At 37.7% G+C, this 26,458-nt stretch overlaps 1 protein-coding gene across 16 annotated transcripts in view; it reads left to right on the top strand.

Annotated features, from left to right (window-relative positions):
• BCL2L13 (BCL2 like 13) overlaps positions 1-26,458 on the top strand; it is a 104,564-nt gene that overhangs the window by 44,719 nt on the left and 33,387 nt on the right. For 9 of the 16 annotated variants that reach the window (XM_081059417.1, XM_081059410.1, XM_081059413.1 and 6 more), the window contains 2 exons: positions 808-877; positions 18,571-18,714. In XM_081059417.1, coding sequence (XP_080915543.1) covers positions 808-877; positions 18,571-18,714 — 214 coding nt within the window. Of the gene's footprint in view, positions 1-807; positions 878-14,862; positions 14,941-18,570; positions 18,715-19,595; positions 21,020-26,458 lie in introns of those variants that run through there. The other 7 variants (XR_013993994.1, XR_013993996.1, XM_081059415.1 and 4 more) reach the window with 5 other exon arrangements.

The following is a 26,458-nucleotide window of genomic DNA, read 5'->3' on the forward strand; positions in this document are numbered from 1 at the left end:
TTTCTTTTTTACATATATAATTTTCCCACAAAGGGAGGGGTACATTTTATTAAATCTATTGTACAAGCTATTGATACTTTCCTATGTTACTTGGTTACCCAGTACTTTTGTTGTTAATTTGCACATGAAACCCAGACTTAGAATGTAGTACTTAAAGTTCCTCAATAAATTAGTGAGAGAGTGCTGTCTTCACTCAGTGATTTGAGTTTTGTATGACTAGAAGTTACATGGAAATAATCAGAAAGGCTTGTGTCTCTGCCCTCCAGGATTTTATGTCATAAGACTCCAAGTTAAAAATAGAGCTTCGTTTATTGTCTTTGTTTATTCCAACTCCTTATATCCTCAATTTGAAGTTTTCCACTGACATGTCTCTTTAATTTTAAAATATTTTAGATTTTTTGCCTTTTAAAAAAGTTAAAATTGTGCTTTTAATTTTATTAATGAGTAATTTTTATTTGTTATTATTTTATCCCATATTAATAATCCAAGTGCTTGTTTATTTACAACATAGAAATCCTGTTTGATAAGTTTCAAGCAATTATCAAAAATGTTGTATTATTTATTATTAATTTATTATATTAACTGCTTTACCAAACTGGTAGCAAGCATCTCAGCCTATTAGAGAATGCTTGAAGCAAAATGCATACCAAATGTTAAAAGCCACATCTCATTCAAAACAATATGTTAAATAATCTTTGTTGCTTTTGCAAAAAGTTAAGCAGTAGAGTAGTGACTGTATATTTATTCATCTGGAAATTTAGAATTTTTCTGCTTAGTGACACAGACTTTTAAAAAAAATCTCTACAGGCCAGTGACATATCAGGCATATCGGGAATGTACACTGGAGACCACAGTTCATGCCAGCGGCTGGAATAAGGTATTAACCAAATTATATTTTCTCTTACAAGATTTAGTGTATTAATGATAAAGTACAGGAGGAATTGCTAGCATCATATAAGAGAAAACTGTTAGAGCTCATTTTTAATGTATAAATCCAATCGTGTTAAGTGCATATTTTTGACTAAGATGCTTTTTTGATTAATGCTGCAAGGTTCTGCTGACCCTGAAATATGTGTCCCATAGTATGCCACTCTTTCCTATCTGTCTTTAACTTCCCGTCATTTCTTCATTTCTCTGTGTTACACATGCCATTTATCTCCAGATGGTTATTTACATGTGAGTATGTTTAGGGGCAAAAGAATAAGGGCTTCATTTGGGAGACAGCTTCTTCTCGTTCTCTTAGATGAGTAGTAATACCATTGTGTTTTAGAGTTCACAAAGTAGCTCATGTCACACATCTCATTCGATCATCACAACCATCCTTTACAGAAAGCAGATTGGATTTTATTAGCTTTTGTTCTGTTACTTATTTATTTAGTTAGGTCATGTGGTAATGAGAAAAAAAAGTTAAATGACTTGCCTAGGACGACTAGACTCGTAAATATTGGCATTAACACTAGAGCTAAGATCTTCTGATTACAGCTTCAGTGTTTTTTCCGCTGTACTGCTTATCCATTATCTTAGACTGTATTCGCTGCTTGTCACCTTGAAAAGGCAGAGTCTAAGGGAATAGGAAGAAGTATGGCCCTTAGTGATAAAGTGCTAGGGCAGATAAAATTTGTAGAATTATTTTTCAAATAGCCACCTTTACTCAGAATTGTTAATGAGACAGACCACGTGACCTTACATATACCTAATTGATGTATATTATTTTTGCTTACCTTAATACAGGCCTTGGAGACATTATAGTATAATAATTAGCATCGTAGGCTGATTGGACTTGTTTCAAATGTCCGCTTTGTCAAGGACTAGGTGCATGTCTTTGGACAGGTTATTAAGCTTTCTAAATCTGAATTTTCACACATATGAAATGGTGATGATAACTATCCTCGTAAGTTTTGCAAGTACATGTTTAGCACATTGTCACCATAGTAAGCACTCATGAAATAGTGGCTGTTATGTTCCATTTAACACGAGACCTTGTTCACAAAAAGTCACTATTATGGAATTTTTTTTGTTTTTTTTTATAAGAACATTTTTTTAAATTGGGGAATATTGAAGACGAGTATGTTTTTCCAGGGCTCATCAGCTCCAAGTTTTTGTGGAGGGCGCAGCTCAGCTCCAACTCCAGTCGCCATTTTCAATCTTTAGTTGCAGGGGGCGCAGCCCACCATCCCATGGGGAATTGAACCAGCAACCTTGTTGTTGAGAGCTGGCGCTCTAACCAGCTGAGCCATCTGGCCTCCCCACTATTATGGAGTTTTACTGTATTACTCAGCTGTAAATAGTTTGTTAAAATATCTGTTTGTTTCATTTGATTTCTTGGAATGAAAGAAAAAACACAAAAACCTCTCATGGACATTTGAAATCGATTTTATAAATAAAAATGAGCTTGGTTATAATGTATTTCTCAATACATCAAATAACAAATATTTAGGTAACTAATACCACCTAATTAGCCTTCTTCCCCTGTTTTATATTCTCTTCCTGTCACTCCTGTCTACTGACTGTTATAATCAGCTCTTGTATGTCTTCCTCCCCCTGATCCTAGGGTTATCTTAAAAAAACCTGAGTAAACCCCAGTCTTCACATGCCCTTTTTTTCCATTCCCTGCTTCATATTAGTCCTTCATCAGGACCAAGGGCTAACTGTTGATATTCAAGGCGGTTGCTTGAATACCTCTTATAAATGAAGCATGACAATTAGAATATTTGTCTATACTATATACTAATATATATAACATAATATTAATATATGTAAAAATAGTATAACATACATTACTTGCTCTGCTTAATCCAATATTACTCTCCTTCTGAATCCTCTAGGGCTGAAAAGAACCTGGCTTTTTGTAGGCAATTGAAATGCCCCCCAAGCCAGAAACAAATTGGATAATTTGAAGCAGTTAGTCATATTTTATATTTTGCATGAATATTTGCAAAATTTGGCATAACATTGTTATATGAATTTGGCTGTCTGGCAGATAAATGAGGCTCAAATGAAACACCCATCAGAGAGATGAGAAAAAAATGTCCACAAAGCATGCCAGGTCAGGGGCAAACTGAATATCACTTAATTGGTTTAGAGATTGTAAAGCATCTTAGTCAAATTCTCTTTAAATATATCAAAAAGAAGTGGAGGAAAAAAGCTGGCCACAAACCTGTATTAATAGTACTTACTTGTATGATTTTTTTTTTAAAGTACATATGTTAATGTTGACTACATAGTGTATATTTGCCTAGAAAAATAATTGAAATATGTGTCACAACATTAGTTGTTAGATAAGAGTAGTTATCTCAAAATTGTAGGTAAGTTTTTTTTTTCCTCTTATTGGTATTGTATTTTCTTATGTACTTACTGCTTATAGAAAAAAGAAAATGACCATCAAAGAGAAAAAGTCAGCTAGAGTGTTAAAGGCATGGTGTTCACAGTACTGTGTTTCCCCGAAAATAAGACTTAGCCAGACAATCAGCTCTAATGCATCTTTTGGAGCAAAAATTAATATAAGACCGGGTCTTATTTTACTATAAGACCCGGTCTTATATAATATAACATAATATAATATGATATAATACCGGATCTTATATTAATTTTTGCTCCAAAAGACACATTAGAGCTGATTGTCCAGCTAGGTGTTATTTTCGGGGAAACACATAATAAATAGACCTTAGAAAAATAATAGGAAAGATAAATTATTTGCCTTGATTAATTTTAGTGGCATATTAAATCACTAATCATTTAAAATATTTCATTATTAAAACTTCAAGCATACACAGAAGCAGAGTGAATAGTGTAACGAACTCCATGTATCCATCATTCAGTTCAACAATTATTAATACAGAGGGTGCCAAAAAATGTATATATATTTTAAGAAAGGAAAAAACTGTATTAAAATTGTAATAATATGTACCGATAACAAAAGATGAATACAAATCATGTGTATACATTTTTTTGGCACCCCGGCATATGGCTGGTCTTATTTCATCGGTTTCTCCCCCTCCCATATTCTTCCCACTCTCCCCCTAAATTATTTTGAAGTAGACCCAAATGTCATATCATTTTATTCATAAATACATTAGTGTGTATTTCCAAGGATAATGTATATCTCTTTTTTAACCAACTGATAATACCATTATTATACAAATATTACCGTAACAGTGATTCTAATATGTTATCCATTCACTATTCAAATTTCCCTGTTTATCTCTCAAAGATATTTTTTAAGGTGATTTGTTTGAATCAAGATCCAAACAAGGCCCATGTATTGCATTTGGTTGAAATGTCTCCCAAGTCTTTCCATTTTCGTTTTTTTTTTTATTTTGTAACAGCTTTATTGAGATATACTTCAATACAGTTTACCACTTAGAGCACACAATTCAATGGTTTTTAGACTAGTCACAGAATTATGCGACCATCACCACAATCTATTTTTGAAAATTTTCATCACCTCAGAAAGGAACTCCGTATCCTCTTGTTATCCTCGAATTTCCCTGTTAACCCCAGTGCTAAGCAACCACCGATATGCCTTCTGTTTCTGTAAATTTGACTATCCTGGATATTTCATATACATTGACTTTTTAAAAAATTAAATTTATTGGGGTAGCATTGGTTAATAACATTATATGAGCTTCAGGTGTACAATTCTATAATACATCATCTGCATATTCCATTATGTGCTCACCTACCCGAGTCTAGTCTCCTTCCATTACCGTATATTTGACTCTATATTTGACTCTCCTTACCCCCTTTTTTTTTGCCCCTTCTTCTACCTCCTGCCCCCCCCCCACTCCAGTTCAAGCTGTTATTTTCTCAGTCCGGTTGTGTAGGACGCAGCTCCCTGGCCAATGCTCGTGGTGTTATGAGCCTTGTGCTCCCCCCGGCTGAGGCAGTCAGTCGTTGCTCAGCTGCTCACAGCAGCTCACAGCAGCTTTTGCCGGCTGCTGGCCGCTCATGCTGGCTGCCGGCCACTTGAACCGGCAACCTCTGCATTAGGAGCACCGTGCTCTAACCACCTGAGCCACCGGGGCGGCCCTCTTTACTCTCTTTAAGCTACCCTCTCTGGTAACCCCCTTCCTCTCTGGTAACCACCATACTGTTGTCTCTGTCTGTGAGATTGTTTGTTTACTTGTTTGTGGCTTTCTGTTTTCTAGTTCACATATGAGTGAAGTTGTTTGGTTCTTGTTCTTTTCTGTCTGACTTATTTCACTTAGCATAATACTCTCAAGACCCATCCATGTTATTGCAGATGGCTGAGTGGTATCCCATTGTATACTTACTTATCTGGTCATCCATTGAAGGGCACATGGGTTGTTTCCATGATTTGGATACTGTGAATATTGCTGCAGTGAACGTAGCATACATATATCTTTGTGAATAAATACTTTCAAATTTTGGGGGTAGATACCCAGAAGAGGGATTGCTAGGTCATATAGTAGCTCTATTCTTAATTTTTTTAGGAATGTCCATACTGTTTTTCATAGTGACTGTTCAATTTACGTTCCCACTAGCAGTAGATGAGGATTCTTTTTTCTCTGCATCCTCCTCAACACTTATTTCTTGTCTTATTAATCATAGACATTCTAATAGGTGTGAGTGGAATCTCATTGTAGTTTTGATTTGCATTTCCCTTAGAGCTAGTGAAGCTGAGCATCTTTTATCTGTTGGCCATCTGTATGACTTCTTAGGAAAAGTGTCTGTTCAGATCCTCTGCACAGTTTTTGATAGAATTGTGTGTGTGTGTGTGTGTGTGTGTGTGTGTTTTGAGTTATATGAGTATGAGTTCTTCATATATTTTGGAAATTAGCTCCTTATCAGAGGGTTGTTTGCAAATGTTTTCTCCTATTTGGTTGATTGCCTTTTTGTTTTGTTGATGGTTTCTTTTGCTGTACAGAAGAAGCCTTTTAGTTTGATACAGTTCCATTCATTTATTTTTGATTTTACTTCTCTTGCTTTTGGGGTCAAGTTCACAAAAACCCCTCTGAGACCAAGGTTCAGAAGTTTAGTACCTATGTTTTCTTCTAGGTACTTTATTGTCTCACGTCTTATATTCAAGACTTTAATCCATTTTGAGTTCATTTTTATGTTTGGTGTCTGATAGCAGTCTAGTTTCATTCTTTGCCATGTGGCTTTCCAGTTTTTCCAGCACCATTTATTGAAGAGGCTTTCCTTTCACCATTGTGTGTTTTTGGCTCCTTTGTTGAAAATTAGTTGCCCATATATGTGTGGGTTTATTTCTGGGCTCTGAATTCTGTACCTTCAGTCTGTGTGTCTTTTTGCTAATACCATGCTGTTTTGATTATTGTAGCTTTGTAGTATAATTTGTGAGGATTTTTTGTTCTATTTCTGTGAAAAATGCCATTGGAATTGGATGGAGATTGCATAAAATTTATGTCTTGCTTTAGGTAATAAGGCCATTTAAATAATGTTAATTCTTCCAATCCATGAACACATAACATCTTTCCATTTCTTTGTGTCTTTTTCAGTTTCTTTCAACAATATCTTGTAGTTTTCAGTGTATAGGTCTTTTACATCCTGTTTATTTGAGGTATTTTATTCTTGTTGTTGCAGTTGTAAATGGGATTTTCTTCATTTCTTTTTCTGATATTTCATTGTTAGTATATAGAAATGCAATGGATTTTTTTATACTGATTATCCTGCAACTTTACTGTATTTGTTTATTGTTTCTAATAGTCTTTTGGTGGAGTCTTTAGGATTTTTCTGTATATAGCATTTTGTCATCTGTAAATAGTGACAGTTTTACATCTTTATTCTCAATTTGGATGCCTTTTCTTTCTTTCTCTTGACTGATTGCTCTGGCAAGGATTTCCAGTACTGTGTTGAATAAGAGTGATGAGAGTGGACATCATTGTCTTGTTCCTGATCTTAGAGGAACATTTTTGTTTCTCACCATTGGGTATGTTATTAGTTGAGGATTTGTCATATTGAGGTACTTTTCTTCTATACCTATTTTATTGAGTGTTTGAATCATAAGTGGATGTTGTATCTTCTCAAATGTTTTCTCTGCATCAAATGATGTGATCATATGATTTTCATCTTTTATTAGTTAATTTGGTGTATCACATTTATTGAATTGCATATGTTGAACCATCTTGCATACCTGGAGTGAACCCCATTTGTTCATGATATATTGTCTTTTTAATGTATTGTATGCAGTTTGCCAAGGTTTTTTTTTGTTGTTTTTTTAAAGATTTTATTGGGGAAAGGGAACAGGACTTTATTGGGGAACAGTGTGTATTTCCAGGCCTTTTTTCCAAGTCAAGTTGTTGTCCTTTCAATCTTAGTTGTGGAGGGTGCCGTTCAGCTTCAAGTTGTTGTCCTTTCAGTCTTAGTTGTGGAGGGTGCAGCTCAGCTCCAGGTCCAGTTGCCGTTTTCTAGTTGGAGGGGGCACAGCCCACCATCCCTTGCGGGAGTCAAACCAGCAACCTTGTGGTTGAGAGGATGCGCTCCAACTAACTGAGCCATCCAGGAGCTCAGTGGCAGCTCAGCTCAAGGTGCTGTGTTCAATCTTAGTTGCAGGGGGCGCTGCCCACCATCTCTTGCGGGACTCGAGGAATTGAACTGGCAACCTTGTGGTTGAGAGCCCACTGGCCCATGTGGGAATCGAACCGGCAGCCTTTGGAGTTAGGAGCATGGAGCTCTGACAGCCTGAGCCACCGGGCCCGTCCCAGTATTATGTATTCTTGATGAATTTATTATTTTAAAATGTCCATCTTTGTCTGGAAGTCTGTTTTGTCTGATATAACTTTGGCTACACCTACTTTTCTCTGGATGCCATTTGCTTGGAGTATTCTCTTCCACCTTTTCACTTTGAGTTTGTGTTTGTCTTTGTAGCTTAGAGGGGTGTCCTGAAGGCAGCATATAATTGGGCCTTGTTTTTTAATCCTTCCCACTACTCTTTGCCTTTTCATTGGTGAATTCAACCCGTTTACATTTAGTGTGCTTATTGTTATATAAGGACTAACTACAGCTATTTTATCTTTTGTTATCTGTTTTCTCTGTCTCCATTGTTTCTTTTCCTTTGTGGTTTTGTCTGCTATTTCAGTTTGGTGGTTTCCTATAATTTTCCTCCCTCCTTTTCCTGTTTTTTTAGTTTTATATGTCTGAGTTCTAGATTTTTGTTTTGTGGTTACCATTCGGGTTATGCAAAAAAAGTTTCATATCTGCAATAGTCATTTTACTTCTGATTGCATCTTCATTCACCTGTGCAAGTTCGGTCCTTTACCCCCTTCCCTTTTGTTTCTGTTGTCACAAATTATCCCTTTTTATGCTGTGCATTAATTTCAAAATTGCAGAAGCTACAGACTTTTAAATTTTTATTTTCAATTACAGTTGACATTCAATATTATATTAGTTTCAGGTGGACAACATAGTGCTTAGATATTTATATAATTCATGAATTATAATTCTAATACCTACCTGACACCATACCTACCATGTTTCCCCAAAAATAAGACCTAGCCAGACAGTCAGCTCTAATGTGTCTTTTGGAGCAAAAATTAATATAAGACCCAGTCTCATTTTACTGTGAGTAAATCTTATAGTAAAATAAGTCTTGTAGTAAAATGAGATTGGGTCTTATATAATATAATATGATGTAAGACCTGGTATTATGTTAATTTTTGCTCCAAAAGATGCATTAGAGCTGATTGTCTGGCTAGGTCTTATTTTCAGGGAAACAACGGTAGTTATTATAATATTATTAACTATATTCCCTATGCTGTATTTACATCCCCATGACTATATATATAAAACCATCAATTTGTACTTCTTAATCCCATCCGCCTTTTCGCCCAGCAATCTGGCAACCATCATTTTCTTCTCTTAATCTATGAGTCAGTTTTGTTTATTTGTTTATTTTGTTTAGATTCCACATGTAAGTGAAATCATATGATATTTGTCATTCTCTGTCTGACTTATTTCACTTAGCACAATAAATTCTATATCCAAACACGCTGCGAATAAGATTTCGTTTCTTTTTTATGGCTGAGTAATTTATATTATATATATAACTGTATATATATTATATAAATATTATATAAATTATTATAAAATAATATAAAATTTATAATTTTATAAAAATTATAAAGTATTATATAAATTACATATATAATTTACATATATATATGCCACATCTTCTTTATCTAGTCATCTATTGATGGGCAACTTAGGTTGCTTTCATATCTTGCCTATTGTATATGAAATGTCCTTTGTCTGTTGTTTTATTACAGTCTTTGTTTTAAATTCTATTTCATCCGATACAAGTATTTCTACCTCTGCTTTTTTTCATTTCCATTTGCATGAAATATCTTTTTAAATCCCTTTCAGTCTGTGTGTGTCTTTAGATCTGAAGTGAGTCTCTTGTAGGCAGCATATGTAAGGGTCTTGTTTTCTTATCCATTAAGCCACTGTATTGTCTTTTTCTTTCCGACTGCAGCCTTTTTTTTCTCTCTCACACGGTAGTGCTGTTTTCTCTGCACTATTCCTGCTTCTCACACAATTTGTGGATTCCCTGGGAGACGGGCTTCTCCTCTGTTAACAGTTCGCCTGGGTCATAGGGCGCCACGTCCCTGTGGGGGTGCGGAGAGCTCTTGAAGTTCCAAAGCTCTTTCTGCACCAGATTCAGAGCCCGTTTGTTTCAGCAGTTCTGTTTACTCCTGCAGGGATCCGCCCTGATAGGTGGGGTAGGGGCGGGGTGAGTTGTGAGAGGTGGCCCAGAGCAATGGCCTCGACCACCACCACAGCCAGTCCTGCTTCCACAGCTCCCTCCCCTTTGCCGGAACTAGTTGGGCTGCGAATCTGTGTCTGCGGTCCACAGTTCTCAGAGCAGCAAATATTCTGTCCTTTGATCCGACACTGCTACTTTATCGCTTCTAGCACCGGGCAGGTGGGGGCGGGGCGAGCTCTGGGAGGGTAGGGAGGGTCGGCTAGTCTCCGTGCCTAAGGCTTCCGTTCTCCGCTCAGCAGTGAGGGCTTAAACCACTGATTTCAGCCCTCTTCCCTCAGTCTTTGCTCCGAGGTCTCTGCCGTGAGCGAGCGTTGGGTTCAGCGGTTTTATATGCTGCCCCCTCAGCCCTGTGGGCCGTAAGCGGAGCCCTAGCAGTCCGAGTCCTTCCCTCTCCCGCAGCGGCGGTAGTTCCGGGAGCAGAGGGCTCCGAGCACTGAGCCAGGTCTGTGTCCTGCGCCCGCGCGGCTCCGTCTCCGCACTTCTCCTCTCCCTCCTCCCCCGCTCGCGCGATTCACCCACCTGGAGGTGAATTCAGTAGTGGGCCTCTTCGTCTTGCCTGTCTGCTGTGCAAGGAGTCCTTTGTGGAGTTATTGTTTTCCGATTCGTTGTAAATTCCAGGGGAGCGTTACAGAGCCTCACCTCACGCTGCCATTTTGATGACCTGTATTGTCTTTTGATTGGAGTATTTAATCCGTTTACATTTAAAGTAATTATTGATAGTTATGTAGTTATTGTCATTTTATTATTCGTATTTTTTTCCTTTTTTTTTTCCCTTAAAGAACTCCCTTTAACATTTCTTGTAATACTGGTTTGGTGGTGATGAATTCTTTTAAGTTTTTTTTGTCTGGGAAGCTCTTTATCTGTCCTTCGATTCTGAATGATAGCTTTGCTGGGTAGAATAATCTTGGTTGTTGGTCCTTCCTTTCATCACTTTGAAAATTTTGTGCTAATCCCTTCTGGCCTGCAACGTTTCTGTAGTCAGCTACCAGTCTTATGGGGGCTTCCTTGTAGGTAACTGCTTTTTTCTTGCTGCTTTTAAGATTCTCTCTTTGTCTTTAACCTTTGCCATTTTAATTATGATGTTTCTGGGGTGGGCCTGTTTGGGTTCATCTTGTTTGGGATCCTCTGCATTTCCTGGGCTTATATGTCTATTTCCTTCACCAGGTTAGGGAACTTTTCAGTCATTATTTCTTCAAATAGGTTTTCAATCCCTTGCTGTCTTTCTTCTCCTTCTTGTACCCCAATGATGTGAATGTTGGTGTGCTTGATGTTGTCCCCAAGGTCCCTTAAACTGTTTTCATTTTCTCCTATTCTTTTTTCTTTGTGCTCTTCTGATTGGGTGTTTTCCAATATCTAGTCTTTCAAATCACTGATTGGGTCCTCTGCTTCATCTAATCTACTTTAGTTTCATCTAATGTATTCTTCATTTCAGTTATTTTAGTCTTTGTTTCTGACTGGTTCTTTTTTATGGTTTCTATCTTTTTGTGTAAGTTCTCACTGACTTCACTCATTTTTTCCCTAAGTTCATTGAGCATCCTTATAACCCGTGTTTGTAACTCTGTATCTGGTAGACTGTTAGCCTCCATTTTCTTTAGTTTTCTTTTTTTTTTTTCTGGAGTTTTGTCTTGTTCTTTAATTTGGGACATGTTTCTTTGTTTCTCATTTTCATTGCCTCCCTGTGTGTGTTTCTATATATTAGGTAGATTTGCTATATCTCCCAGTCTTGTCAGGGTTTTTGTAATAGGTGTCCTGTGGGGCCCAGTGGCACAGCCCCCATGGTCACCTGAGTCAGGTGCTCCAGAGATGTCCCTTGTGTAGGTTGTGTGTGCCCTGCTGTTGTAGTTGAGCCTTCAATTATCTTGGTACAGCAATGAGTGGGATTGACCCTCAGGCTGACTGGCTGTGACTACAGAGTATGATTCGTTGTGCAGGTGCTGACTCCACAGAGCAGAGTTCAGTTGAGTGGTGCTCTGGTGTGGTCTGAATCTGGCTGCTGGGTGTGCTGGTTCTGGGGCCTCTTGGGAGGGTGGAGGCACATATCAGGTGCTGCCTGTGCCTGGTCAGGAGCAGCCTGATAAGTGCTACAAAGTGATCTGCAGTTGGTAACTGCCTGTGCTGGGCTTGGAGGCACCTGGGAGAGGCTATGCTGCAAACCAAAGCTGGCTGCCTCTAGTGTTGAGGTTTGGGGCCAGTTATCAAGAGGTACAGGGCATGCCAAGGCCAACCACTGTTTGTTTGGGATTTGTGGACCTTTGAGAGATTTTTGGAAAGTCCATAGTGTGGACCAAGTCTGGGTCCTTGTGAGGAACAGCCGTTTGAAAGAGATTCAGGCTAATTCATGCCATGGGTGGGCTGGGTCTTGGAATCAGTAGAGTGAGGGAGTGGTGTTAACTATTAATAGTTTGAAGGAGACTCAAATTTGGCGCCCGCCTGTGCCAGCAAGCTGGGTTGGGGAAGGTCTCAACAAAGTTACAATGGTGCTTGGCAGCACTTCTGCTCCTCCAGCTCTCGCCATGAAGACAAACAATTCAGTTCCTCCCCTGGTATTTCATGCTGCTGTCGTTTCACTGGAATGAACTTAGGGCAAGTGTTTGTGAGTACGTGAGTTTGTGTGTGGGCCTTTTCAGATTACACCTTGGTCTCTAGCAGTCCTCTATCTATCCAGATGAACCCCCCCCCCCCGATTTTCAGTCAGATGTTATGGGGATTCCTCTTACTGGCACTGGTGCTATGGGCTGGGGAACCCAGTGTGAGGCTAGGATCCCTCATTCCTCATGGAGGACCTCCACCGCCAAGGTATGCCTCCTGATTCTTAAATGCCACATGTGAGTATGGGACCAGCCCATTTCCTGTCTCCCCCCCTCCTACCGGTCTTGTCGCGGCTTCTTCTTTATATCCTTTGTTGTAGGAGTTCTGTTCAGTTAATCTTAAAGTGGTTTCAAGGATAGTTGTTCCATAATTTATTTGTAATTTTGATGTGGTCATGGCAGGAGACAAGCACAGCATTTACCTTCTTTGCAATATTGAGTGGGAGTCCTATAGTTTTTTTTTTTCAAATGCTTTACCCCCTCTAACCTTTATGTTATAATTAAGTGTTTAAAACCCTTTTCTGTAATAGAGTTGCAATTTCCTGCTTATGTCTGTGTGCCTGTTTTCTTACTCATAGTTTTTTATCCCTTTATCTTTTTGTTTCAGGTAGAAGAACTCCTTTTAACTTTCTTGTAATGTAGGTTTGGTGGTGGTAACTTCCCTCAGCTTCTGTATGTTTGGAAAAGCCTTTATTTCTCCTTAATATCTAAAGGATAACTTTGTTGGATATGGTTTCTTGGCTGGTCATTCCTCTTAATAATATAAGTATTTGATTCTACTCTTTTCTCGCTTGTAGGGTTTCTGTTTAAAAATCCCATGATAATCTAATGAGATTTCCTTTATAGGTTACCGTCTTCTCTTCCTTGGCTGCCTTGAGAATTCTTTCTTTGTCATTAATGTTTGACAGCTTTAATGTAGTGTGCCTTGGAGAAGACCTTTTTGGATTGAGATAATTGGGTGTTTTGTTAAACTTCTTGGATTAGAGGGTCCAGTTCTTTCTATATGTTTGGAAAGTTCTTGTCAATTATTTGTTTGAATAGCCTCTCTGTTCCCTTCTCCTTTTCTTCTCCTTCTGGCATACTCCTTATTCTTATATTGCTCTTTCTAATGGAGTCAGATAGTTCTTGGAGAGTTCTTTTTTTTTTTTTTTTTTTTAACTATGAGTTTTCCTTCCTCAGTTATTTCTAGATTTCTATTTTCAAGATCATTAATTTTCTCTTTTATCTGGCTTGCTCTGTTTCCCAAGCTCCCTAATTTTTTCTTCATCTCGTTTTATTGAGTTCTTCAGCTCCAGAATTTGTTTGGTTCTTTTTTTATGGTTTCAATCTCTTTGGTAAAGTACTCCTTTTGTTCATTGATTTTATTTCTGAGCTCATTGAAATGCCTTTCTGAGTTTCTCATATCTCATTGAGTTTTTTTAAAACTGCAGTCTTGAATTCTCTCTCATTTAAATCACAGTCTTTCATGTTTTTGAGTTTGGTTCCTGGACACTTTTTCTTTTCTGAGCTACCTTGTTCCCTTGGTTAATCACGGTATTTGATGGATTGTTTCTCTGGGCATTTGAGGTATTGAACTCTTCTTTTTGAGTGCTGTTTTGCTTGTTGTTCAGCAGGTTGGTAAGTAGAGGTCTTTCTTTTGTTTTACAGTAGATGGTGTTATACCACAAGTTTTTGTTTTCTCTTACCTGTACTACTAGGACTTCTGGGATCTCAGTAGGGTGGTGTCACCTTGGCTGTGGAAAATGCCTGGAATTCCACGAGGATATGGGTGTCCCCTCTGTGATCAGGTTGCCTTGGTCTCAGGGTACCACCTTTGTGTTGTATATTCCTGGAACTATCTCCTTATAACCAGAGGCTGCCAGCTGCTCTGTAGTATCTGAGGTGTCCCAGCTGCCTCTACCGGATTCCATTGCGATAGATGAGGGAGGGGAGGGTTGGGGAACCGGGCTGCTGCGTCTGCGGCTTTGTTTTCCTTCTGGTAATGGCGGTTGCTTGACTATGCTGCCACACCTCTGTGCCACGTCTCCACCCGTCACTTGCTTTAGCTGCAGTGGGCACCAATTACTCAAGCCAGAATGTTGCTTCTGCCACTCTGGCCCTCTCTGGGCTGCCGAGTGTAGTCTACAACCCGCCACCACATCAGCTGAATTGTGGCGAGCACTGGACTGCTCTGTGGCTCTTGTCTCTGTCCTTACCCCCCGCCCCCCATCTTACCTCCTCTGCTTTTTGATGCACCCATCTTTAGATTTCTCAGTGTGTGGATCTCTCAGACGTGTTTATGTGTTGAGCAAGGAATCCTTTGTTGAAATATAGTTGTCCAACTTGTTGTAATTTTAAGGGAAGAAACAAGGAGTTCTTCTCACTCCACCATGATGCTAACGTCATTTCCTTTTTCTTTTTAAAGTTGAAATATAATTTATATACCATAAAATTTACCCTTCTAAAATGTACAATTCAATATTATTTAGCATATTCTTGGAGTTGTGCACCCATCTTCACTGTCTAAATTCAGAACTTTTTTTTATTCCCAAGAAATACCATATATAGAAGTCGTCACTCCCCACTTCCTGCTTCTCCCAACCCGTGGTAACATGACTCTACTCTGTCACTGTGAGTTTGCCTTCTGCACATTTCATATAAATGTCATCATATAATATGTTATTTAAGTCTCTTTTAATATGTAGGCTTACTCTCCCTCTTTTTTTTTTCTTTTCTAGTTTACTTAGAAGTTATTTGTCCTATAAAATTCCATATCTTCTGGGTTTTGTTGACTGCATCACTGAGATGTCATTTAACATGTTCCTTTACCTCTGTATTTCCTGTCCATTGCTAGGTAGGGCCTAAACTTGATCATGTTCAGGTTTAATCTTTGGCAAGAATACTTCATTAGTGTTCCCTGTTTCTGCTTGCATTACATTGGCTGATACATGATGTCTGGTTGTCTCTTAAATTGTATTTTCAAATAGACAGGCCACAGACATTTAAACCTATTTGTCAATGCATTAGGTACAGATAAAATTGTGATGTTTACTAGAATCGTTAAGGCATAAAAGATTAAATAGTAGATTGATAGACCAAATGTGTCATTCATCATCACAAATATCTTCTACCGGAAGGGACCCTTGGAGCTACTTGGTACGCCTTATTCCCACACCAGCACCCTCATCTAGTCTTTAATAAAAGGATGATGTTGTTAGCTGAGTCTGGCCTGTTGGAGGGTAACATCATGGGGTACATATGAGGAGACAGTCAGTGTAGGTAATTCTTTTTTATGGTCAAAATTACCGTGGCATTCCATTACGAAGTTATTGAAGGAAAAATAATTTATATGTGTTGTGAGGATTACTATTATCCAGTAAGGAAATGACTACAGAAAGGAATTCAAAGGGTAAGATTATTTGGTTGCTTTTTAGTCCTGCCTTCTAGGAATGCATATTTGGGAATCCAGTTTTGTTTTAATATTTTTTTAATACTATGGGAGAGAGTACAAAGACTTACCTAGTGTGCAGATGATACAAAATTCTTGTGGGTAGTAAAATGCGAAGTTGATGGGGATCAGTTGTAGAAATAACTCATGAAATTTTGTGTGTGATTACAGAAATAAGAGCGTTTAACTGTAGAAAGAATCTAAAGTATATTTAAAAGATGCTGGGCCTGGAAGTCATCATATAGGTCCCTTGAAAATAGTTTTTCAAATAGGTAAAATAGACATACTATGTACCACCAAGAGTATCAAACAAGTAGATGTTAGTCCTGTAAAATGAACTTCCTGCACTCTGGTTACTGCATTTCAAGAAAGATGTAATTGGGATGGAGAAGATCCAGGAAAGGATGATTTAAATGATCAAAGCAATGAAGGAATTGCCGTATGAAGAACAGACTAAACGATTAGTAGATTTCAGCCTAAAAAGTATAGTGAATGAGTGGGAATATGATTAAGGACTAAAATTAAGACAGTAGTGAAAGAGGATTACAGATTTCTGTCTAGATTATTATATAGTAAAATGATATGAAATAGGTTAATTTTTTGATATGAAAGAGGTAAATTTGGAACAAATACAGTATTATTTTATATAGCAAGTATAAGATGTTTGCAACTCATTTCCCTAAGAGGTAATTGTGCTTGAACATGAGTAATTTTAAAATGTTGCATGTTAGTAGGTTATTATGGGAAATTAGAATGTTTTGAGGTCCAGGATATGCTGGGCCTTTGAAGTTGAGATGATTTGAATCAACAAGGCTGATTCACAAGCTGTCGCTTACTGCTTTTTTCCCTAATTGTAGACAGAACCAAATATATTCTTTTTTATAGCCCTATATCCCTCCATTAGTGTTAAGAAGAGGTTTTTAATATATTTTGGGCTGGAGTTCTTTTAGAATATCAAAAAGAAGATAAGTGTTTGTTGCATTCTTTTTCTTTCAGACTTAGGTATAGCTTCCTTCAAGGCTGCTTTTACTTAAAAGCCAAAGAATATTAGTATGACTATAAGCTCATTGCCTTTTCTGTTTGTTTTCTACAGAAATATTTTGTAATTCCTCAGTTATTATTACCTTGGCAATTCAGTAACAAGGAACTGGAATTGGTTTCATTTCCTTTTGCATTCCTTTTTCAGTCATGTGGAGAATTCTTGACATGTTAGACAAAAGAGATTGCATGCAAAGGTTAACTGAAAATACCGCATTTTGCCATGTGTAATGCACTCTCATGTATAATATGCACCCATGCTTTGGGCCCAAACTTTCAGGGAAGAAAAAAAATCTTTCGTTACAATTTTTTAATTCAAAATTTCATTCATTTACATTTAGGTGCTTGTTTTTTGTATTATAAAGGAATTTTAGCATTTATTTTTAAACATTTTTTAACATACAAGAAATTTTATATAACAGATAACTACAAAACACAAGATACAAGGTACAAGAAATTTTAATTTATGTACCGATTACAAATTTATGATATTTACGCATCATAGAAGGGTAATAACTCGTTGTCGTTGCAAGTTTGTTGTAAGTTCAACAAAACCTATTATCGTATTCCAGGATATTATTTTGCATACAGATATCGTTATTGATTTCTAGAGTTACACTTTTAACTCATAAATAAAAGAATTGAAAACATTTATAAAGATACAGAATTAGTATTACCATGTATAATGCACATCCTTATTTTTCCCTCACAAATTTGGGTAAAAAAGTGCACATTATACACAGCAAACAGTACTTTGTTTTTTTCTTTTCCTTTTTTTTTAATTTTTATTTTTTTTTATTTATTGGGGTGACATTTGTTAGTAAAATTACATAGATTTCAGGTGTACAATTCTGTATTACATCATCTATAAATCCCATTGTGTGTTCACCACCCAGAATCAGTTCTCTTTCCGTCACCATATATTTGATCCCCCTTACCCTCATCTTCCACCCCCGTTTTTTTCAATATACATTTTTTTGGAAGGCAACGGACTCTAGTTATTTTCTATCATAAATTTTGATTTTAAAATATTGAGCCACAAGGTTATTAGGAATGATAATAATGTCTCCTTTGGTTTTTGATGACTTTTATAAGATAGCTCATCATTTTGAAAGTTCTTATTTTCAAATAGATAAAAGCACATGGCACAAAATGCAAAAAGTACAGAAAGATATACGTTGAAAAATATTTTCCCACCCGTCACCTGTTCTCCTTTCTTAGGCTACCACTATTACCAGTTTCTTATATATTCTCCCAGAGATTCTATAGGATTACACAAACTTATATGTTTTTACACAAATGGTACTGTTATTTCACACACTCTCCTGTATCTTTTTTCCCAGAAAGTAAATTTTGGTGATTGGGCAGTGAACAATCTAATTCTTTTTAACAGCTTCTTACATGATATTTTACTGGGTGACCAATATTTTTTAAACCTATTCCTGTTGGGTCATTTCAAGGCTTTTGCTATTCTAAATAATGCTTCAGTGAATTTTCTATGTGTTGTTTCTGTCTCCCTCCCCCCCCCACACACAGACAGACAGACACATATACACATGTGCCCAATTATTTTCATATTATAATTATTTCTAACACCCTATGATATAAAATCTATATGCATGAATCACAAAAATTCTAGTAAGGTCAGTGTTCTCTTTCCCTTACTGTAATAAAAATGATGCTGCATTTGAATATAATTTTCTAGTAGTTGAGCATATAAAATTAATTATAAGAATTTCAGTTTGTGTTTTTACTCTCTCATCTGTGCATTGAAGATTTTGGTGCCTCTGGTTTTGCTACAACAAATGCTTTCGGAGTTGACAAGACGTGGTCAAGAACCTTTGAGTACATTGCTGCAGTTTGGTGTGACATATCTGGAGGACTATGCAGCAGAGTACATCATTCAGCAAGGTGGCTGGGTATGTGCAGTATTTTTTAAAAATATTTTTTTAAAAAAGAAATTAAGCTGTATGGTTGTCTTTAATAGTATAGATTTAATATCATTACATTATTTAATACTGATTGCATGACAATCAATGGATAGGCAGTTTAAGGACAGTTTAAGTTAAGCTACTAAGATTTTACTTGTAGTAAATTGACATGTGGTAATTTTAAGTAGTTCTTTTAAAATCGTTTATTAAAATAAGATTATTTTGGAATAATTTTAGATTTACAAAAATGTTATAAAGTGTTCCCATATGCCACTCATCCAGTTTTCCCTATTGTTAACATTTTTAAAAATTATGGTACCTTTATCAAATTGACTTAATGTTCATATTGATTTTGTATCCAGCAAATTTTTTGAACTCTTATTAATTCTGATAGATTATTTCTAAATTCCCTTGGGTTTTCTGTATAGAATATCACACCATTTGTGAATAATGAGATGTTTTCTTTGATGAGTCTATCTTTAAAAAAAAGTTACTGCACTAATCAGGATCTTCTGTATAATAATAATAGACATGATGTTAGTAGACATCCTTGTCTTTTTCCTGATGTTAAAATTAGTGCTTTTGATTGTTTCACCATTTAGTTGTTTCAAGCTCAGTGAGTGAAGATGGCCTGTAACTTTTTTGTTTTGTCTCAGTTTTATTTATTTATTTATTTATTTATTTATTTATTTATTTATTTATTTATTTATTTATTTATTTTAGATTTTTATTGGGGAAGGGGAACAGGACTTTATTGGGGAACAGTGTGTACTTCCAGGACTTTTTTTTTTTTCCAAGTCAAGTTGTTGTCCTTTCAATCGTAGTTGTGGAGGGTGTGATTCAGCTTCAAGTTGTTCTTTCCGTCTTAGTTGTGGAGGGCACAGCTCAGCTCCAGGTCCAGTTGCCGTTACTACTTGCAGGGGGCACAGCCCACGATCCCTTGCGGAGTCGAGGAATCGAAATAGCAACCTTGTGGTTGAGAGCCCACGCTCTAATCAACTGAGCCATCCAGGAGGCAGCACAGCTCAAGATGCCGTGTTCAATCTTAGTTGCAGCGGGCACAGCCCACCATCCCTTACGGGACTCAAATCGAACTGGCAACCTTGTGGTTGAGAGCCCACTGGCCCATGTGGGAATCCAGCCGGCAGCCTTCGGAGTTAGGAGCACGGAACTCCAACCGCCTGAGCCACCGCGCAGGCCCAAGTTTTGTCTCAGTTTTAAGGGTATGCTGGCTTCATAAAAGAAGTTAGAGTTGGGAAGGATGCTTCTTCTTTTTTTTCTACTCAGGAATAGTTTATATGAGATTCAAATTATTTGTACCTTGCTTCCTACAACATGCTTGTAAAACCACATGGTATTTTCTTTGAGGGAAGGTTTCTGGATTTTCTGGTCAACTTTTTATAATTTTTCGAGGGTATTATCCCCAAATTTTTGGTTTTGTTGGCATAGAGCTGTTCACAATACTTTTTTATATTTTGGAGAAGAGTACAGTAGATTTTTACTTCTTAATTCTGATAATTACTTTTAAAATATTATTTTGTTTTGGAGAATTTAAATATATGAAAATAAACATGATAGTATAATGAACCCCCATCAGTTACCCCTTACAATCCTTAACTCATTGCCAGTTAAGCTTTATTCACACCCTAATTACTTCCTCTCTTAATATTATTTTGAAGCAAAATCCAGACATATAATTTTATCTGTAAAAAATTTAGTATGTATTTCTGAAAAATAAAGGCTCTCGTTCATTTTTAATCACAATACCATTATCACTCAAAAACTTTAAAATCATTTCTTCATATCAAATATCCTGTTAGTATTCAAATTTCCAAATGTATTTAATATAACCCCTATTTTAATCTCTGCAATGTATGGTGCTATATCTCTCCTTTCATTCCTATTATTATTTCTTAATTCCTTCTTTCTTTTGTTTTTATTTAAATAATTTTTTATTGCCTGGGATATTTTTTCTTGTGTATTGTTTTTTATTTTTCCATTTGTTTGTTTTAATAACTATAAATTCAAACTTAGGGCATCTTACATTTCTCTTGAAAATCAAAACAAAACAAAACAACCTTATTTTAAGAGAGAGATAGTAGTTGTCATGCATGAGTAAAATTTATACCATGTATGCAAGTCTAAATAATGGCAAGTGTAAGTGTGGTGGTAGAAAAAAGAGACAGTACTATTGTTGACAGAATTATAATTTGTTGGTGCAAATTTTTTGTGGAATTTGTGGAAAAGACGCCCTTGAAAATTTCTAAACAACAATAAACTCTTTCGAAATTCTAAAGAGTCTTGTAAGCCAAAAAGGGAATGAGGTTAGCAAATTACCTCAAGAGTTTGAACAAAATACTGAATTTGAGAGTTACTGGGACTTGGATATGTAAAAATAGGGTGGTAGGTTGGGTCACGCTTAAAGTGGTCTCCATTCAAATAAACTGCTCTGACAATACCCCACTTCGCAGGTCACCTGCTTTTCCAGCGGCTTTTCTTTTCCCTTAGTAGGTGCTGGCAGAAGGTATGCTCAGTCCTTTTCAATATAAACGCCTAGCCCCAAAGTTAAAACATGAGAAAAGAAGACAGAATGAATGAATACCTTTGGAGACTTTGCGGAGAAAATCCCTTTTTTCCTGGCTCCACTTTTCCTCATGCCTAAAGAAACAGCATTTATTTACGGTATCTCAAGTGGAACTCTTTAGGTGGAATGCTTACAGGTCTATTGGACCAGTCAGACACAAAGTTTACAGTTTTCTTCAAAGCGTCAACTTCTTTCCCTCCTTTTACAACTTCTGGCTGACAGCTGTGGTCTCTGCTGATGTGCATTTCCACATCAGCCATAATCTGCCCACCTTCTTGTGGGGAAGGGCTGTCTCAGTGAGGCCTGACTCTTGAACTACTCTATCCTGGTTCGTGTTGTGCAGCCAAAGAGTCTTCTCTTTCTGATATTTCCACCTACTAGTCCCTCTCTACCCTCTAGCCTCTGGTGGACACTGACTTTTTTTACTATCTCCATAGTTTTGCCTGCTCCAGAATGTTACGTAATTGGAATCATGGAGTATGCACCCTTTCAGACTGGCTTCTTTCACTTACTGATATGAATTTAAGTCTCCTCCATGCCTTTTCATGGCTTGATAGTTCCATAGTCTGGCTGTGTCACCGTTTATTTATCTGTCACCTATTGAAGTAGATCTTGATTGCTTCTAAGTTTTGGCAGTTATAAATAAAGCTGCTACAAACATCCATGTTCAGGGTTTTGTGTGGACATAAGTTTAAAATCCTTTGCGTAAATACCAAAGAGTGCAATATGGTAAGAGGATGTTCAGCTTTATAAGAAACCACCAAGCTGTCTTCCAAAATGGTTGTACGATTTTGCATCCCCACCAGCAATGAATGGGATTTCCTGTGTCTCCACATCATTGTCAGCATTTGCTATTGTCAGTGTTCCAGAGTTGGGCCATTCTAATAGGTGTGTAGTGGTACCTCATTATTGTTTTCACTTACATTTCCCTGATGACATATGATGTGTAGCATCCTTTTTCCTGCTTTTTTCTTAATTAAAAAATTTTTTTCAATTGCACTGGACATCCAATATTATATTAGTTTTAGGTGTACAGCATAATGATTAGACATTTATTTAAGTTGTGAAGTGATTACCCCATAAGTCTAGTACCCAACTGATGCCATGCATACTTATTACAATATTATTGACTATATTCCATATGCTGTACTTTACATCCACGTAACTCTTTTATAACTGCCAGTTTGTCTTTGATCCCTTCACCTTTTTCACCCAGCCCCACGACCCCACTGGCAACCATCAGTTTGTTCTCTATATCTATGAGTTTCTTTCTGTTTCGTTGTTCATTTATTTTGTTTTTTTCAGATTCCACATGTCTCCTCCATATAAGTGAAATTATATGGTATTTGTTTTTCTCTGTCTAACTTACTTCACTTAGCTTATAATACTTTTAGGTCCATTTTTATTGACACAAATGATAAGATTCATTCTTTTTATGGCCAAGTAATATTCCATTCTATATAGGTAGTACCATATTTTCTTTTTCTTTTTTCTTTTTTTTTTTTTTTTAGAGGACAGGACTTTATTGCGGAACAGTGTGTACTTCCAGGACGTTTTTTTTTTTTTTTTTTTCCCAAGTCAAGTTGTTGTCCTTTCAATCTTAGTTGTGGAGGGCGGAGCTCAGCTCCAGGTCCAGTTGCTGTTGCTAGTTGCAGGGGGCACAACCCACCATCCCTTGCGGGAGTCACCGGCAATCTTGTGGTTGAGAGGACGTGCTCCAACCAACTGAGCTATCCAGGAGCTCAGCGGCAGCTCAGCTCAAGGTGCCGTGCTCAATCTTAGTTTCAGGGGGCGCTGCCCACCAATCCCTTGCGGGACTCGAGGAGTTGAACCAGCAACCTTGTGGTTGAGAGCCCACGGGCCCATGTGGGAATCAAACTGGCAGCCTTCAGAGTTAGGAGCATGGAGCTCCAACCACCTGAGCCACCGGGCCGGCCCCCCATATTTTCTTTATCCAGTCATCTATTGATGGACACTTAGGTTGCTTCCGTATCTTGGTGAATGTAAATAATGCTGCGGTGAACATAGGAATGCATATATCTTTTCAAATTAGTGTTATGGATTTCTTTGGATAAATACCCAGAAGTGGGATTTCTGGGTCGTAATGGTAGTTCTTTTTTTAATTTTTGAGGAACCTCCATACTATTTTCCATAGTGGCTGAACCAGTTTGCAATCCCACCAACAGTGCACGAGGGTTCCCTTTTCTCCATGTCCTCGCCAACACTGTTGATTTATTGATGATGGGCATTTTGACAGCTTTGAAGTGATATATCATTGTGGTTTTTATTCACATTTTTCTGATGATCAGTGACATCGACCATCTTTTCATATATCTTTTGGCTATGTGTATGTCCTTTTTGGGGACATATCTATTCAGGCCCTCAGCCCATTTTTTGTTTGTTTTTGGTGTTAAGTTGTATGAGGTCTTTATAAATTTTGGATATTAACACCTTACTAGATGTATAATTGGTGAATATGTTCTCCCATTCAGTAGGCTGTCTTGTTTTGTTGATGGTTTCCTGTGCTGTGCAAAAACTTTAATTTGATGTAGTCCCATTGTTTACTTTTTTCTTTTTTTTTCTTTTTTAAGATTTTATTGGGGAAAGGGAACAGGACTTTATTGGGGAACAGTGTACTTTCAGGACATTTTTTTCCCCCCAAGTCAAGTTGTTGTTCTTTCAACCTTAGTTGTGGAAGGTGCCCACGTTCAGCTTCAAGTTGTTGTCTTTTCAGTCTTAGTTGTGGGGGCCGCAGCTCAGCTCCCGGTCCAGTTGCCATTGATAGTTGCAGGGGGAGCAGCCCTCCATCCCTTGTGGGAGTCGAACCGGCAACCTTGTGGTCGAGAGCCCGCACTCCAAACAACTGAGCTATCTGGGAGCTCAGGAGCAGCTCAGCTCAAGGTGCCATGTTCAATCTTAGTTGCAGGGGGTGGAGCCCACTATCCCTTGTAGGACTCGAGGAGTTGAACCGGCAACCTTGTGGTTGAGAGCCCACTGGCCCATGTGGGAATTGAACCGGCAGCCTTTGGAGTTAGGAGCATGGAGCTCCAACCGCCTGAGCCACCGGGCCGCCCTACTTTTTCCTTTTGTTTCCCTTGTTCAAGGAGACATATCCAAAAACAAACTAAGAGGAATGTCAGAGTTTACTGCCTATGTTTTCTTCTAGTACATGGTTTTGAGTCTTACACTTTAAGACTTTAATCCATTTTGAGTTTATTCTTGCATATGATGTTAGAATATGGTCTGGTTTCATTTTTTGCAAGTATTTGCCCAGTTTTCCCAACTCCATTTATTGAATAGACTGTCTCCTTGTATATTCTTGCTTCCCTTGTCATGCATTAATTGACCATATAAGTTTAATGAAGAAGGTAAAAGACCTGTACTCTGAAAATTACAAGACATTCAAAAAGAAATTGAAAAAGATACAAATAAATGGAAGCATATACCATGCTCATGGATAGGAAGAAATAACATCGTGAAAATGTCCATACTACCCACAGCAATGTACAGAGTCAGTGCAATCCCTATCAAAACACCAATGGCATTTTTCACAGAATTAGAACAAATAATCCTAAAATTCAGATGGAACCACAGCAACCCCAAATAGCCAAAGCAATCTTGAGAAAAAAAAACAAAGTTGGAAATATCACGCTAGCTGATATCAAACTATACTAAAAGGCTATCATAATCAAAACAGTATGGTACTGGCATAAAAACAGACACATAGATCAATGGAACAGAATAGAGAGCCCAGGATCAGTCTCTCCCATTGATGTGAAATTATCAATCAAGTCAACTACGAGGAGGGCACACACAACCCACACAAGGGACATACCTGGTACGTGTGGCTCAGCTGACCAGGAAGACTGCACCACTGAGCCCCACGGCACACCTACTACATAAGGCTACTCTATGGAAGACATAGCAGTCGTATGTAATACAAAGAAACAAACACAAGGAGGCAGCTAAAATGGGGAGACAAACGTGTCTCAAATAAAAGAACAGAACAAAGCTCCAGAAAAAGAACTAAGCAAAATGGAGATAAGCAATCTATCAGATGCAGAGTTCCAAAGATTGGTTATAAGAATGCTCAATGAGGGCCGGTCCGGTGGCGCAGGCGGTTAGAGCTCTGTGCTCCTAACTCCGAAGGCTGCCGGTTCGATTCCCACATGGGCCAGTGGGCTCAAAAAAAGAATGCTCAATGATCTCAGGGAGAACTTAAACAGAGAGATAAGAAGCATAAAAATGGAAATGAAAACCATGAAAAAGAATCACTCAGAAATAAAGGATACAATAATTGAAAATAAAGAATATGTTACAGGGAATCAACAGTAGATTGGATGAAGCAGAGGATCCAACCAGTAATGTAGAAGATAAGGCAGCAGCAAACACCCAACCAGAACAGCAAAATGAAAAAAGAATCCAGAAAATTGAGAGTTTAAGGGGCCTCTGGGACAATATCAAGAGTACCAACATTAGCATTATAGGGGTACCAGAAGGAGAAGGGAGAGAGCAAGAAATTGAACACCTATTTGAAGAAATAATGACAGAAAACTTCCCAAACCTGGTGAAGGAAATAGACATACAAGCTCTAGAAACACAGAGAGTCGCAAACAAGATAAGCCCAAAGAGGCCCACACCAAGACACATCATAATTAAAATGCCAGAGATTAAATACAATGAGAATCTTAAAAGCAGCAAGAGAAAAGCAGTTAATTACCTACAAGGGAGCCCCCCCATACTACTGGCAGCTGATTTCTCAACAGGAACTTTGCAGGCAAGAAGGGAGTGGCAGGAAATATCCCAAGTGATGAAAAGCAAGGACATACAACCAAGATTGCTCTAGCCAGCAAGGCTGTCATTTAGAATTGAAGGGCAGATGAGGAGCTTCCCAGAGAAGAAAAAGCTGAAGGAGTTCATCACCACCAAATCCGTATCACAAGGAATCTCAGAGGGACTTCTTTAAGATGGGAGGGGGGTTAAGGATGGGTGAAAGCGGAAGGGATTAAGAAGTACAAATCGGTTGTTACACAGTAGTCATGGGGGTGTAGGGTACAGCATAAGGAATATAGTCAGTAGTATTGTAATAACAAAGTATGGTGCCAGATACATGCCTGATCTATCAGGGTGATAGATGGGAATGGGGTT

Source organism: Rhinolophus hipposideros, assembly GCF_964194185.1.
Source record: "Rhinolophus hipposideros genome assembly, chromosome: 9".
NCBI classification, from domain to species: Eukaryota; Metazoa; Chordata; class Mammalia; order Chiroptera; family Rhinolophidae; genus Rhinolophus; species Rhinolophus hipposideros.